The sequence below is a fragment of the Sander vitreus genome, chromosome 11 (assembly GCF_031162955.1).
Source record: "Sander vitreus isolate 19-12246 chromosome 11, sanVit1, whole genome shotgun sequence".
NCBI classification, from domain to species: domain Eukaryota; kingdom Metazoa; phylum Chordata; class Actinopteri; order Perciformes; family Percidae; genus Sander; species Sander vitreus.
The window spans coordinates 4,403,850-4,417,500 of NC_135865.1; the positions used below are offsets into that span (position 1 = coordinate 4,403,850).

The following is a 13,651-nucleotide window of genomic DNA, read 5'->3' on the forward strand; positions in this document are numbered from 1 at the left end:
GTTTTAGGTCCCCGTTATGGATGTCCCCGCTACTGCCAACGCTGTGACCGATTCATTGGTCGAATAGGTTTTCAACAGGCGAGGCACCATTTTCCGTAAACGATAGAATATGTTTAATGTCTCTCTACTATGTTGTTATCTTGCTACATAACCCAGAGAAAGCGTACATAATCAGTTTCGGGGACCTAACGTTACATGTTGCTACTGCCGCCGGGACGTGTCACCTTGAATTCTGCCTGCCGCTCTTTGGCTAACGTAAAGCTGACCCACTCTTCTCGTACCGCCACAGAAGTAGGACAGTTTCAACCTTACCTATGTCTCAGGAATTGTCAAATAACCGCTTTCTCTTTTTACGCCGAATTTTAAAATGGGAGTAGTGCTGCGAAATCTCCAAAAGGTGGTGCCTCTTCGCCGCGCCAGACTGCGCAAGGATGTTGATACACTGAGGCACATACTGGGCATCCACAAATTCGACCTGGGCATCGTTTGCGTGGATAACAACAGGATTCAGCAAATTAATAACATATACAGAAAGAAAAATGTGCCAACTGATGTCCTCTCATTTCCATTCTACGAGGTAAATACGACTACATGTCAACATATGACCGTAAGCCTGGTGCCACCACCTGCTCCCATGATAAAGTGTAAACTGTACTACATGCTTTCCCTTCAATAAGAAGGAGAAACCAACTAGAATGTGGTGGTGGGAAGTGGACACCAGGGTTGACCAAGAACTGTCTATTAGTTATTGTATGGACTTCTTGAAACAGTCACATTTGTAATGGTACTTCAACTTATTCTTAGGACCTGAGGCCTGGTAAACTGCCTTCCCCCCTTCACAGGGATGAGCTGAACCTTGGGGACATTTTCTTGGGTGTCGAGTTTGTGATGAAGCAGTGCAAGGAGGAAGCTCTAGATCTGCATGGAACCCTCACTGTAAGTAGCTGGCTGCAGCACAGACCGCAGCACTGTACACCATGTAGCACCCATGAACTGGAGTCTCTTAGAAATGCAGGCTGTTGATTGTTTTCACAAACTTGTGTCTCATATTCAACCGTGTTAGTTGAATTCCACCTTTTGTCATGTGTTACACTTAAACATTTTTGATAAATCATTACATTTAATATATTAAATGAGATATATAGATAGATAGATAGATAGAGATATATATTTAATAAAACTGTTTTGTTCTGCATTTCATACTGTAATTCAGGTCTTAAACTATGACTTCCACCGTCCTGTCTGTGTTTGCAGTGACATTAGCTGACATTAACTGCTCCTCTTTCGCCTCATGTTTTAGGTTGTCACTGCACATGGTATCTGTCACCTGTTGGGCTACAGACATGAGACGGAGGAAGAGTGGACAGAGGTTTGTAGAGATTACATGGTGAAAGAATGTTTATGTACAAAACACATTTAAAGAGTCTGTTCTACCGAACTACGACTACAATGTTATGTTTTGGTCTAAGTGTAATGTGGCAGTGTGTAAGTGTCCAAATGTATTTGTGACATTTCTGCCTCCAACACAGTTGAGATGAAGGGGATTTCTTTTTGCACTCAACACTGCAAATTGTAATCTAAACTATTTATCTGAAAATGACTTAACCAGAAAGCTCTCCTTGTTACTCTTGTTAATCCACAGAAGACACTGTTATCACTTTTTATAGGACTCTGCTCATATAACTGTTGTAGATCTGTATGATTTGATGGCTTGTTTCCTTGCTGTTTTGGGCACTACTGAAAGTGAATTTGGGAACCTTGTTAATATGGGAATTAACTCATTTAAATCAGAATGCGTTTTCTCACACTGTAAAGCACCATAGAGGGGGGTAATATGTTCAAAATTTACGTTTAAAAATGTGTTTCCAGATGCTGCAGAGGGAACACTACATTTTAAGTGAGTACAACAGACTCACAGGGAGACATCTGGAGCCACTGATGAAGAGATGCAGTCAGGACAGGTGACAATGACTGTCAACCTGCCAGGTTTACACTCTCACTATGGTGCTTGCTATTGTTTTTCACCACCTTTTTGACCAGGTGGACTACTGTTCGGACGGTATTTAGTGTCTTCTCCACAATTTGCGACTACTGCTTTGAAGGACTTTAATCAACCGGCAGACGTAGAGAGGTTTGATTGTGGATATCATCTTCAAATACTGGATGTGAGTGTTGTTACAGTTTTAAATATGGAAAAAAAAAAAAAAAAGTCTGTGCACTTTCACTGTAATATTTTATTAAAATCTGCTTTAGGAAGAGTTGTGTATGAAGGGTAGAAAAAGCTGTTCATATGTACTTCACAAATACATTACACCCTCTTTACACTGCATCTGGGACAGGATGTTCAGGAAAGCACAATGGTTTCAAAAATGTAAAGTCAGTCAGTCCAAGGCTGACATAAAAAAACAGAACTAATTTGAGTAACTTTTGCCTGCTTTCATAACAGGGTATACGTTGATAGTGTAACAGAATACTGTACTTCAAGGAGTCAGCTAATAATGCACACTTCCTAAAAACCCAACCATATATGCCTGGGTATAATTAAGAATATCATTTAGTCCATACCCATGTTTTACAATGCTATATTATGGATTTCTATTCTTTTGTTGTGAGGAGTTGAAGAAATAATGTGTGGTCTGAAATGTGGTTTAATTTTTACAGTGGAAAAAGCTGTACAACCAGTGTCTAGTATTGAAACCAGTACAGGAATAAAATACTTTTGTTCCATTCTATAAGCAAGCACGCCTGATAGGAACTAGATGAACAGGGTTAGCAGAGGTCTTAGGCGTCATGTACTCTTTACTGGCCTTAAAGATGAATTTAAATACATTACACTATAGCTAGCTTCCCTGTGGGGGTCTAGAATTAATGACTTCTTTGCCGTGGCATAACTGGATGGGTTAAATATAAATCAACCCTATGTTGCAATAAATAGAAAATCTGTTGGCTTTTCATAAAGGAAAATCTGTCTGACATATTGTTTGACAAACAAATTCAAAAACAAGATTGTGCAACTTTAAAGTAAAGCTTGTATACACATTTATAAAAGTTTTCTTGGGAGGCACAAAGTCAAAATCCCAAAAGAAAGTAGGCTTTAGAAAGAAAAGCTCGGTTAAAAACAGGCTTTGTTATTAGAGCTTACTGATTTCCCCCCCCCCAAATCTATAATATGGAGACAACCAGACACGCACAGTTTAGTTCATAGGTCAAGCACAAAAAGTAAAAGTAACCAAACATCCACACACTCTGACAGAAAGCAGTTTTAAATTGGCCAGTTTGTGCCAGAACATAAATATTGCACCAAATATACCCGCTAAATACAACACCCCTAACTCTATAATAGCTTATACTCCCAACATAGAATATCATCTTTATTTAGTTAATATAGGAAATAAAGGGTCTGTAAAACATACAATCCATTGAGCACCAGCGGCATCTGGTGTTTGATAGTTGCTTTAAGTGAAAAGTCTGAATGAACGGCGTTAAAGAAGTGTATCAAGAAACAAAGAAAAAAACCTTTACAAAACAGTTTGATAAAAATCATAGCAAAGAAAAACTCCAGCCCCAAAAACATGGAGGCAAAATTTGATCCACTGAACATTTCTAACTGCATTTCTGGTATCTTGAGTCTTGACGGTTTCGCACCTGTGTTGGCATTTCCAGGTGCGAAATTAGAGCATTTAGTGATTTGTAGAGGGAACGAAGTGTCTGAAGACGACCAAAGAAGGATGGCAATCAGTAGTACTCCAGGCTGTTCAGAGGAGAGCTCCATCTACTAGGGTTCAGCTGTGGATGTGTGTGGGCGGCTGTCCAGAGATGTAGCGCTCAGAGGGGCTGCAGGACATTCCTTCCAGCCTCTGAAGGCGTGCTGGCTCCAGATCTCTCCATTTCAGACAGCTGCTCAAACACATCCCTGAGGAAACACCAGATAAAAATGTGTCAGAGCCCCTTATGGTGAACTCATGCGATGCCCTCTGAAATGGAACACACAAACATGTACTACCTCAAAACATAGTCCAGTATGCGTGTGTTTACTAGTGTCCGCTGTGGTGTAAAACCTGCGACTCACCGAAATGGCAAAATATTGTTGCATTGCAAAAGTATTTACCCCTTTGGGGTCAATGCAGCCTAAAGATTTTAAGCAATCACAATTTATCTGACAACAGCCTCTGCAGTCTGCACCATTTCTGTACGTAACGGGTCAAAGAGGCTGGTCAGGGTGGAGCAGCTTCACTACGAGTACAAATGCTACGCTGACATAAGACACTAAAAATTTTCAAAACACCCCTCTGGGTAGTCTGCCAACCCACTTGTGCATGTAGAAGAAGATGTATCCGCTGCAGTCCCGGTCTCGCTGGACAGCTGCTTCCTGTGTACGTGACACATCCAGGTCGTTGTAGGTCAGCCACGACTGCTTCTTCATGTCATACACGTCACTGATGTAATGGCCTAGGGTGGAAAATAAAGAACGTTTATTTGTGGACACTCAACAGATCGTGACGTGCCATGGTATGCCCAAAGCCCAGTTCAGACCAAAGATTGGTGATGAGACAAAACCGATATAGAACGTTTCTTGGGTCTGAACTGGCCCATTTTGGCTCGACTCGAGCCAGCGGATTGTGTCCCCTGCGACTCCACTTGTCAAGTTGCCAGTGGCTGCTTTTAGAATGCATGGCATGTCACCTGTTAGAAGAGCCAATCCGCTCTTAGCGAAGCAAAGTCAGTTATGATAGATAGATAGATAGATATAGAGAGAGAGATCTTTATTTTCCATTTCATCACTACTAGAAATGTAACTATAGCAAGTCTGAAGGCTCTGACGCACCAACCCGACGGCCGACCTTCGGCAGAAAAGGACTCAGACTGACTGCCTCCCCGAGTTGGTCCAAAAAGTGCCTTGGAACACACCGAAGCGATGCCGACTTGAGTGTACGTTCTGCGCTAGACGTAATACGTCTCCATAACAGCAGGCGGCGCTAATCTCTATTGTCACCCAAAAAATGACGGCACGGAACACACCAAACCGACTCGAGTCACTGACCTCGCCAGACTGTCTGGCGGCCGATCAGGTTAGTGTGTCAGGGCCTTGACACCCACCGTTGGCCCAGTTTAGCCCAGATCCTGGAGGTAACCGGCTCCATCTAGCCTACTGCTCTCAATAAGTGACAAAATAACGACCAACATTTTCCTATTTACATGTTGTGATTTGTATAGTGTACAAAAAACAAGGTCACATGAGACACATCCTAACCTATCTATCTAACCGTATACATACTGGGAACTATATTCGGAGAAAGGCGAAGCACTGCTACTTGGGCGGAGTGATTTGCTTGCAGCACCTGAGAAGCCCTGTGGTGAGGAGCAGAGAGTTCACCTGGAGTTCTGCGAGCAAATCACTCCGCACAAGTAGAAGTGCTTTGCCTTTCTGAGAATATAGTTCCCAGTTTATATACAGTTAGAAGATGGCTATGTCTCATGTGACCTTTTTATTTGTACACGCTGTGACTACACAAATCACAACATGTAAATAGGAACATGTTGGTGTTATTTTGTCAGTTGTTGGGAGATGAGAAGGGTATGTATGGACGTATCTAACTCTGGGGGATATGGTGAATAAGACAAAGTCCCAATAAGTTGCCTTGTTCCTTTAAGTACAGAGTGTCGTTGCTATGGAGATGATACACCACCTCATCTAGTCGTAATTGGTGTAAACAGGCAGGTTTCAGAATGTTGCAGACCGGTGCATTGCAACTACCACTAGTTGCACGCTTCAACTTGTTGCAAATCTTTGCTCTGAACTGGGCTTAAGGTAGGCAGGACGTCATTCCAACCAAAGACTTTACCAGGTGAGGGCAGGCACCTGAATCTATCAGGTCACAGACTGTGGTAATGCTTCTTATTGAGGATAAGTTGTACCAAGGTGTAAATATCATGCAACATATGACATAACAAGGGAAGTCACTCTATTACACAATATGCAAACATCATTGAGACCAAACATTAAAATCTCTTTTGAAAAACGGCAGCTGTAAAACAACTCCTTTGCTGTAATTTGCATAAATGTTCATAAAAAAAATGTATCTACACACAGAAGCACAAATACACACAAGTGCTCACCAGAGGAGGAGCTGCTTCCAATGTGGCTGACGACACTGATGAGTCTAAAGGAGTTGGCCAAGTCTCCGCTCTGTGGATTAGAACGTTTAGAAGCAGGTTACTATGAATGGAAGCAGCTCAGTATATCTGATGTGTACTGTATATTATTAGTACAGCTAGAAAAAATAGCCAGACTACTACTTTTACGCAGGAAGGATTTTACATTGTTTGTAGTTCACAATAGTTGCTTTTCAATTTATTGTGTAAGTAAAAAAATAAAAAATCCTTAATCTGGACTATCTACTTATTTAAAATCCTATGGCAGGTGATGTGTCGCAGCAGGATGTTAAGTACCTCAGCGTTCCTCTTCAGGTTCTCAGTCTCTGCTTCAGAGTACTCCATGTCCAGCACGTCCTCGTTGCCAGAATCATCATCTGAGCACAGTAACTCAGGAAGAGAGTTGTTAAACTCTGTTGGGTGAAAAGGAGGTATTTGATACTGGTCAGGCATTATCACAGCACTGAGTCTGATTAAACAATGTCATTAAGTGCTCTGAGCACATATGCCGTAACCGACACAGTATAAGTGCTACAGTTGCTTTGCACAGATGCCAGCCTAGGGTTGTTTGTTTGTGTAAAAAGAAAAAGACAAACTGAAAAAAAATGAATGCACTTAAATTGGGACTACTTTTGCCAACGGTGCTTGCTTTTGAGTAATTTTCAGGGCTCATGAGTTTCAACAAGCACCTTTTCAACATTCAATAAGTCTTGGTTCATACCTTGCAGACTGAGCTCGGTGGCCCTCTTCAGATCATCATCCTCTCTCAACTCTTGGGCCTCCTATATGGCGGTGAGGTAAAGACAAGGTATTACAATGACATTAAGTCTAAGAAATTTGAACATTGCTTTTTCACTCTGGTCATGTCTGCTTGCTGATAAAGTACATTCTTCACTACAGTAATGTAAGTAACACCAACTCAGCCTGGCTAGTCAACATTACTTTATTATTATTATTTTAGTTTCTTTATTTGGCACTCACCACAACTATCTTAAGTCTGCATATTTGACACAGGTAATGGTTTCATGGCATTATAGTGCTAGAGTAGTATGATGCAGCCCCATTGTTCCATTCCTGAAGGTTTGGCCATGTGGCCTATGATCTTACATGCTCCTGAAGGCTCTGGGCCAGAGCCTGTTGTAGCTCCTGTTCTTCCCTCTCCTGATCCAGACTGTACTGCTGGACCCAGTCCAGTTCTCCCTGCTGCTGCACACTCTCTGGAGTCTGGTTCTCCTTGTTCTCATCCATGGTCAAGTCCAGGGAATCCAGCACATCTACACGATGACATTGACACATACACAAGTCAGTTAACTTAAATACTAGTGACGTTATCGCCACTTAAACACCTTTATATATTCGGGTTTAATAATGACAATGTTACTTTGCTAAGACATTAATTTTATGGATCGACCGATCATCAGCCTTAGCCGATGACCAATACGGGCTGCTGATTTTCTTGAGCCAATATTTGGAGCCGATGCTGCTTTTGCTCCCTCAATTTTCATCATAAAAATGTAAACCCTGCCACACTGGATTTGTTTTCGGAATCTGCTCTGCCATTTCTTAAAAAATATTTAAAAAAAAAACACAGATCAGTGTCACTTCTGCAACCATCTTACATTCATATCACCCAAATTATGTGTGCAATGTGCATCATATGGATGGGTGCACTGCATATGGTTAAAGTAACTCTCGCCAAAATGCAACCTAGGGTCTTTTTGTGAATGTACCCGAGTCAAACTATCGTTTAAAAGCATATTTAGGACGGAAACGTCACTTTTAAGATTTACCGTAGTCTCGTTTTTCGGTCAAATGGCCTTTTGAATGGGAGTAATAGGAGCACTTTTATGCTAGCCTCAAAATAGCTATTTTTAAAACACTAAGAAGGCTCGACACAACATGAGACTTTGTATTGCCAGGGGCTCTACACATGAACTCCAGCATTGACAACATTGTTTGTGTACCCAGAGTTTACTAAAAAAGGTTTTGAGCAACTCACTGTAGCTGTTGTTCTTCTGTTCTTCTTTCGAGCCAGTCAAAAATAGTCGAGGGAGGAGAGTAAAGATGGAAAGCTCCAAAAGCTTAGTTCCATATAAATGCACGGATAATTTGTTGTTTTGTCATTAGTGATACACAATATTGACCTTGTAGTTTAAAAAGGAGCCTCATATAGGAATGACATTTCCTCCTATGGAGTCCGTTCATTCGCGTTCGGAGATCGCCTATTTTGGACTGGGAAAATGGCGGATAGCATAAACAAAACGCTTCCGTCCTAAATATGCTTTTAAAAACGAAAGTTTGACTCGGGTACATTCCCAAAAAGACCCTAGGTGGCATTTTGGCGAGAGTTACACTGTGCAAGGGTAAAAGGCTTTCATCAACATCTACAACAAAGCCTTGGTGATGCATTGCTTGCTGACATATTATAAGACATAATCAGATATAATCAGTTCATCACAAAATGTCCTTTGTCAACACATTTAAATAATGTGCGTGCGTGCGTGCGTGTGTCGGAGCCCTGCTCTCTGTCTACATGCAGAGAGGACAGATAAGCTCACACGCTCTCAGGTACTGAAATTTGGCACGGTTTGTGACACATGAAATCAATCCTCGGTAGTACTGACGTAATTCGTTCGGTATCGCCCCCAAAAAAAAAGTACAGAGTTCTGTACCCAGCCCTACACATTACTGATTATTATTAATCCAAAATGTTATTTGTAATATTTTCGTGAAAGCACCAATAGTCAACCCTGCAATATCAATAGACTTATTTGGTCAAAAATATTGCAATATTGAATTTTCTCCATATCGCCAAGCCCTAATTTCAGCCAACAGAGTTTTTGTCTAAATGCAGAAAGCCACACTGATTTCAAGCAGTGTGAACTATCGAGACAAGTCATTGTATTACATTTTAATATGCTACATTTCTACAATCCCTCTATTATACGGTGTTTATATTTTAAAAGACAAGAGCAAAAATGTACTGCCCCCTTTTATAAACCCCATCTACTGAACGTCAGTGGACTACCTGCAGGCTGCTTGCTGTCCGTTTCCAGCAGATCTGTACGATAGGCCAGGTCATTAGCATCTGTGTCCCCAAAGCCTGTGTCTGGGCTGCTGGTTGGCTCATCCTCCATGGGGGGTGGAGCCGAGAGCCCGGCCTCTTGACGACTCATCTCCAGCACAGCTGCCAGCATTTCATCGTCATTTATGCCACTGAAATCCGCTGAATCCATTGATGCTCCTCGCTGAAGACACATAAAACAGGGTCAAAACAGCAACAGAAATAAAAAGAGGTTGAATAATATTTGGCATGGTCAGTCAGCAAATGCTTACCTCTTCCGGTCGGTCATCATCATCAGGCAGACAGCTGCTAAGGCGTCGCTTGCGGCTCACAGTGCCCTTTCTGATAGGCTCTTCTTCACAGTCAGAGTCCAAGAGGTTAGATGTGCAGCTAGAGTTGACCACTTTCCCTCCAATCCTTCTACACACACACACACAGTCATAAGCTAAGTGATTAGTTTTACAAGCAGAAGTAGAAACAAGTCTTGGCACACTTAGCCTAAAGCTATAGTGTGTAACTTTTTGATATTAATGAACGTCCGTTACATTCAAGCCATTGCCAAATGAGTTGCTACAAAGCTAATTAAGACAGTCAACAAGCTCAGTCTGTAATCAGCTCCACACAACTCTCTCTGTATTTCTCAGTATGGCTATGTTCAGAAGATTGTGCCCTCCGGTGACTTTCCCGTAATAATAATAATTACCTCTTCTGAAGAGGCCATCATGTTTTTTGTACGTTTTTTCATACGTTTTGATGTCCTTCTTGGCTACGACAGTGTTGCTGTCATTACTTAGAATTCCTTATGGGGGCGACAGAAGCTACGCACTATAGCTTTAAGTCCCTTTCCTAGTCATGCAATATGCATTTTAGATTATCTCATTGGCATTAGTACTACCAAGGCACTCCTATACACACACGTTTTATCAAGGAGGCCAAGTACAAAACAAGTTGCAGCACACTTAGGAGTTCAGAGCTTTACCAAAGGTGGAGTCTGCGATTCTGGGGAATGATTGTTGATATTTGAACTCGACACCCAAACAAATACACCCCTCTCAATCTGATCATTGCCCCTTTTGCTCCCAATGCTGTGTATGAATTTTTTTCTTCTTCAGCGCACACAAAACGGACAGCTAGTGGACCATGAAGAGATATTCACTGAATTTGACAAAAAAAAAGTGAATTGGATTAGAATCGCAGACTTCACCTTTAAGTTGTGGCCATTGTGGTTCTCCGTTTAACATTATTTGAAAGCCTAGCAGAACAAGCAGTACTTACCGGAGAGGTGCGGTGGAGGAGTTGACCAACTGTGACGTTTTGAGTGTTCTGGACCTTCGAGAACAGCAAAGAAAAGGTTTAGAAACCTAAATATTTGCCATCTTCCCCCAGCCAAAGAAGCCAAATTAAATGCAAGTCAATGGCAAAGCTTTTACCTAAAACCCTACTGAATCCCTCAATTGTTCAGGATGTAATTACCCAGAAAGTAAAAGGTTTAACGTTATTATTCATACATTTTATTTGAGGGTGTTAAGCATGTCTTACATGGAGGCTTGGGAACTCCAGCCGAGACTAATAGGGGGTCGTGTGGATTCAGTGCAGTGGGACAGCAGGGTCAGGTATCGGGGAATCACCACCTGCTGTCCAAGCTTGCTGTTTAGTGACAGCTGAGCATTGAAGCTGTACCGTTTCAGGTGTAGGATGAGCACTCTGTGGGGAGAATAGATCAATCACAAATCAGAAAGTTATTGGCTTCTTTGTTTATCAAGTGCTTTTTTTTAATTCTACCAGTGACCAACAGATGCCTTCAGGAAGTCGACAGACAGATAGATATATAGATATGTTCAACTGCAAGCATTTAACTATATGTATGACAACTTCTTATTGTGCATGTGCATTTCACTCTCAACAGTTTGTATGTAGATACCTGGGCAGTTTGCTGAATTTATGTGCAACAGTAGCAGATTTCCCATTGCACTTTTCACATGAGTACTCAATTTCCTCCATCTGCAGAAGAAACAAGTAACTTCTATCATTACACACACAAATGCATATAGTTGAAGCCTGTTTGTTTCATTAAGGGATAGTTAGTTAGGGACCAAAATTAATCCTTAGAAGTAGCTGCACACCAACTGACAAAAACACAACAAAAACACTGCTTGACTGAATGTCTGTCAATCTTTCATAGAAATACAATTGAGCGATATAACGTGTTTATGCAAAAGACTCACCCTAAAAAAGAGATCGAGAGAATCCTGGATAGAGCGAAGTGGGAGGGTTTTCTTTCGCCGTGGTAGGTCGATGGACATGTCATTGAACTGCTCTCTCTTGGTCACTACTTCGCCACAGCTGCAAAAGAACACAAAAGGTATTATCACACCATTTGTTTTCTGCAGAGTCACAACAGTTTAGGCAAATGCATCACAAAGATGCACGGCAAGGATAAATTCAGATGATCGAGCAGGAGAGGGGCCTCACCCTTTGCAGGTAATGGTGTGCAGAACCTCAAATTCCATGTTGACTGCCACAGGGCAGGTGTAGATGCGGGAGGTGTCCGCCTCATCACCAGGCTCTGCCTTGGATGCCGATGACGCTGCCTCCTGGCCATTCTCACACACCACAGAGGACGATGAGGGTGCTGCAGCTTCATTTGTCCAGCTCTTGTTCATTTTCTCCACATCGTCCTTTAACTGGTCCAAACACTGGCTCAGAAACTCATGAGCATCCTGGTAAACAATGTCACACGCTAGGACTTAATTAAGTACAATGAATAAACCTAAGAGGAAGGTTATGAACAGGTATGTGACAACTTAAAAAAACAACAATGAAATGTCTCAGTACAACTTCAGTGTTTTGATACAAAAAGCTGAGAGGCATATCTACATAGAATACAGTTCATTTTTTAAATATTTGTATACACTTTAGATTAATTTTAAGATATTTGTTTTTCATTTACCATTACTTTTGACAAGAAGGTAAAAGCCTTACAATCCAAAATATTTGTTTCTGGTACACAACATTGTATCTATTCAGGTAATCTTTCCAGTACCAGTAAACCACACCGGCTCTGAACTGTTGATTCTAGAGGACGATCTTACATTCTGCATGTTGCCCGAGAAACGCTCAGCTGTTGAGGAGATGGCACTTTTCACTTTCCTCAAGAGGTCCTTTTTTGTTTCTGGACAGCCCACGTCCTTCTTAACCATAAGGTGAGCAAAACGCCTGCAGACAGTGAAGATATCACACAGAATTAAGTACTTTTAATAAGGCCAGCTAGCAAAGCACATGAATGAGCAAATGATTTTCTACACAGATGGTAAAAGTTCCTTTCAAAATAAAAAAAATAAAACTTGTTGAAGTTTCTTTAAAGGCTCAGTTGGTAACTTTAAAAAAAATAAGTTACGTTTGCTGAGCTGTCACTATATCCTGACAGTAGTACATAAGACAGATAATCTGCCTAAAGATTATCCACCGAGCCTAAAGATTATCATTGACACTGCATTAGAGACTCCTTGGCTCGGAGTAGTTGTTTTCTTTATGCCATTAGGAGCAACAGTAGGAAGCTGTCAGGATATACTGAGTTTCAACAGATATGACAAAACTTATTTTTTTATGAAAGTTAGAAACTGTAGCTCGACAATCTGTAGGACATCATCTAACGTAGTACCTGAGCAATGCATTGATGGGCACCTTCTTCCATGGGATGCTCTGCCTCAGCATGTCATTGGAGAAAGAGGGGAGGCTGAAGAGGGACTGCAGGATGGCATTCATGTAGCAAGTGTTGCCCAGGTTGGAGAATCTGTAAAACATGAATGAAAGAATTTACACAATGGATGACAAAAAAAAAACACTGGGCCTTTGCCCCGAATTACAGAGACATGATACAGCCCATCTGGCATATTCTTACCCTTGCAGCGGGGTCTGAGGCTGGGTCAAAGTGGAAGGCCTCTGTTTGTTCCAGCCACTGTAGTCCATAGAGGGACGTACCTTCTTGAAGGGAGTTGAGTGATTGGGCAGCATGAGGCTTCTCTTGGCTGTAGTGGTCTGTGCTGTACTGGATGGGCTGAGGGAGGGGGGGTTAGTAAAGATAATGAATCACTTGCCTTACATTGATTTGATGCTTCAACTTGACAATTAGATTTAAGTGCAATTATAATTTCTCAATTAACTTTTGAAAATCACTTGTACATGTGTGCTGACCCAATGCATTTAACACTGCTAGCTGACGACTAAAGAAACTCACCGGTCCAGGAAAGAGTGGCTCTGGCTGTAGTCTTTAGTCCCAGATCGGCTGACATAGAATGATGTTGGCTGAAGGGGAGTTGAACCCAGTGGCGCTGAGGGTAAAGGGAAAAAGTGGGATACAACTAAGTCAATTTTAGGTCTGAATATACTGGTTAATGTTCTATACTATCCCCTTATTGACTCAAAACATTCAAT

At 41.5% G+C, this 13,651-nt stretch overlaps 2 protein-coding genes across 3 annotated transcripts in view; one reads left to right on the forward strand and one right to left on the reverse strand.

Moving 5' to 3' along the window:
* The first annotated feature begins 9 nt into the window (after positions 1 to 9).
* On the forward strand, positions 10 to 2,258 carry ybey (ybeY metalloendoribonuclease). Its single transcript, XM_078263160.1, has 4 exons — positions 10 to 577; positions 805 to 936; positions 1,301 to 1,369; positions 1,870 to 2,258. The coding sequence occupies exons 1-4, from the start codon at positions 368 to 370 to the stop codon at positions 1,963 to 1,965; spliced, it is 507 nt and encodes a 168-aa protein (XP_078119286.1). The 5' UTR covers positions 10 to 367; the 3' UTR covers positions 1,966 to 2,258.
* Positions 2,217 to 13,651, reverse strand: part of usp37 (ubiquitin specific peptidase 37) — a 20,483-nt gene continuing 9,048 nt past the window's right edge. For both annotated transcript variants that reach the window (XM_078263155.1, XM_078263154.1), the window contains exons 8-24: positions 13,455 to 13,548; positions 13,119 to 13,274; positions 12,879 to 13,010; positions 12,310 to 12,433; positions 11,690 to 11,937; positions 11,443 to 11,560; positions 11,139 to 11,218; positions 10,757 to 10,921; positions 10,493 to 10,546; positions 9,490 to 9,637; positions 9,182 to 9,401; positions 7,261 to 7,427; positions 6,875 to 6,935; positions 6,451 to 6,566; positions 6,118 to 6,187; positions 4,311 to 4,449; positions 2,217 to 3,913 (exon numbers count right to left, since the gene is read on the reverse strand). In XM_078263155.1, the coding sequence (XP_078119281.1) occupies positions 3,826 to 3,913; positions 4,311 to 4,449; positions 6,118 to 6,187; positions 6,451 to 6,566; positions 6,875 to 6,935; positions 7,261 to 7,427; positions 9,182 to 9,401; positions 9,490 to 9,637; positions 10,493 to 10,546; positions 10,757 to 10,921; positions 11,139 to 11,218; positions 11,443 to 11,560; positions 11,690 to 11,937; positions 12,310 to 12,433; positions 12,879 to 13,010; positions 13,119 to 13,274; positions 13,455 to 13,548 (2,180 nt within the window). In that variant the 3' untranslated portion in view covers positions 2,217 to 3,825. The remainder of the gene's footprint in view (positions 3,914 to 4,310; positions 4,450 to 6,117; positions 6,188 to 6,450; positions 6,567 to 6,874; positions 6,936 to 7,260; positions 7,428 to 9,181; positions 9,402 to 9,489; positions 9,638 to 10,492; positions 10,547 to 10,756; positions 10,922 to 11,138; positions 11,219 to 11,442; positions 11,561 to 11,689; positions 11,938 to 12,309; positions 12,434 to 12,878; positions 13,011 to 13,118; positions 13,275 to 13,454; positions 13,549 to 13,651) is intronic.

What these genes read in the sequence shown, in the direction of transcription:
- ybey (XM_078263160.1), top strand. Translation starts at nt 368, where the DNA reads ATGGGAGTAGTGCTGCGAAATCTCCAAAAGGTGGTGCCTCTTCGCCGC. An exon ending in TCTCATTTCCATTCTACGAG is followed by an intron (nt 578 to 804) that starts GTAAATACGACT and finishes ACTTATTCTTAG; the next exon opens with GACCTGAGGCCTGGTAAACT. An exon ending in ATCTGCATGGAACCCTCACT is followed by an intron (nt 937 to 1,300) that starts GTAAGTAGCTGG and finishes CTCATGTTTTAG; the next exon opens with GTTGTCACTGCACATGGTAT.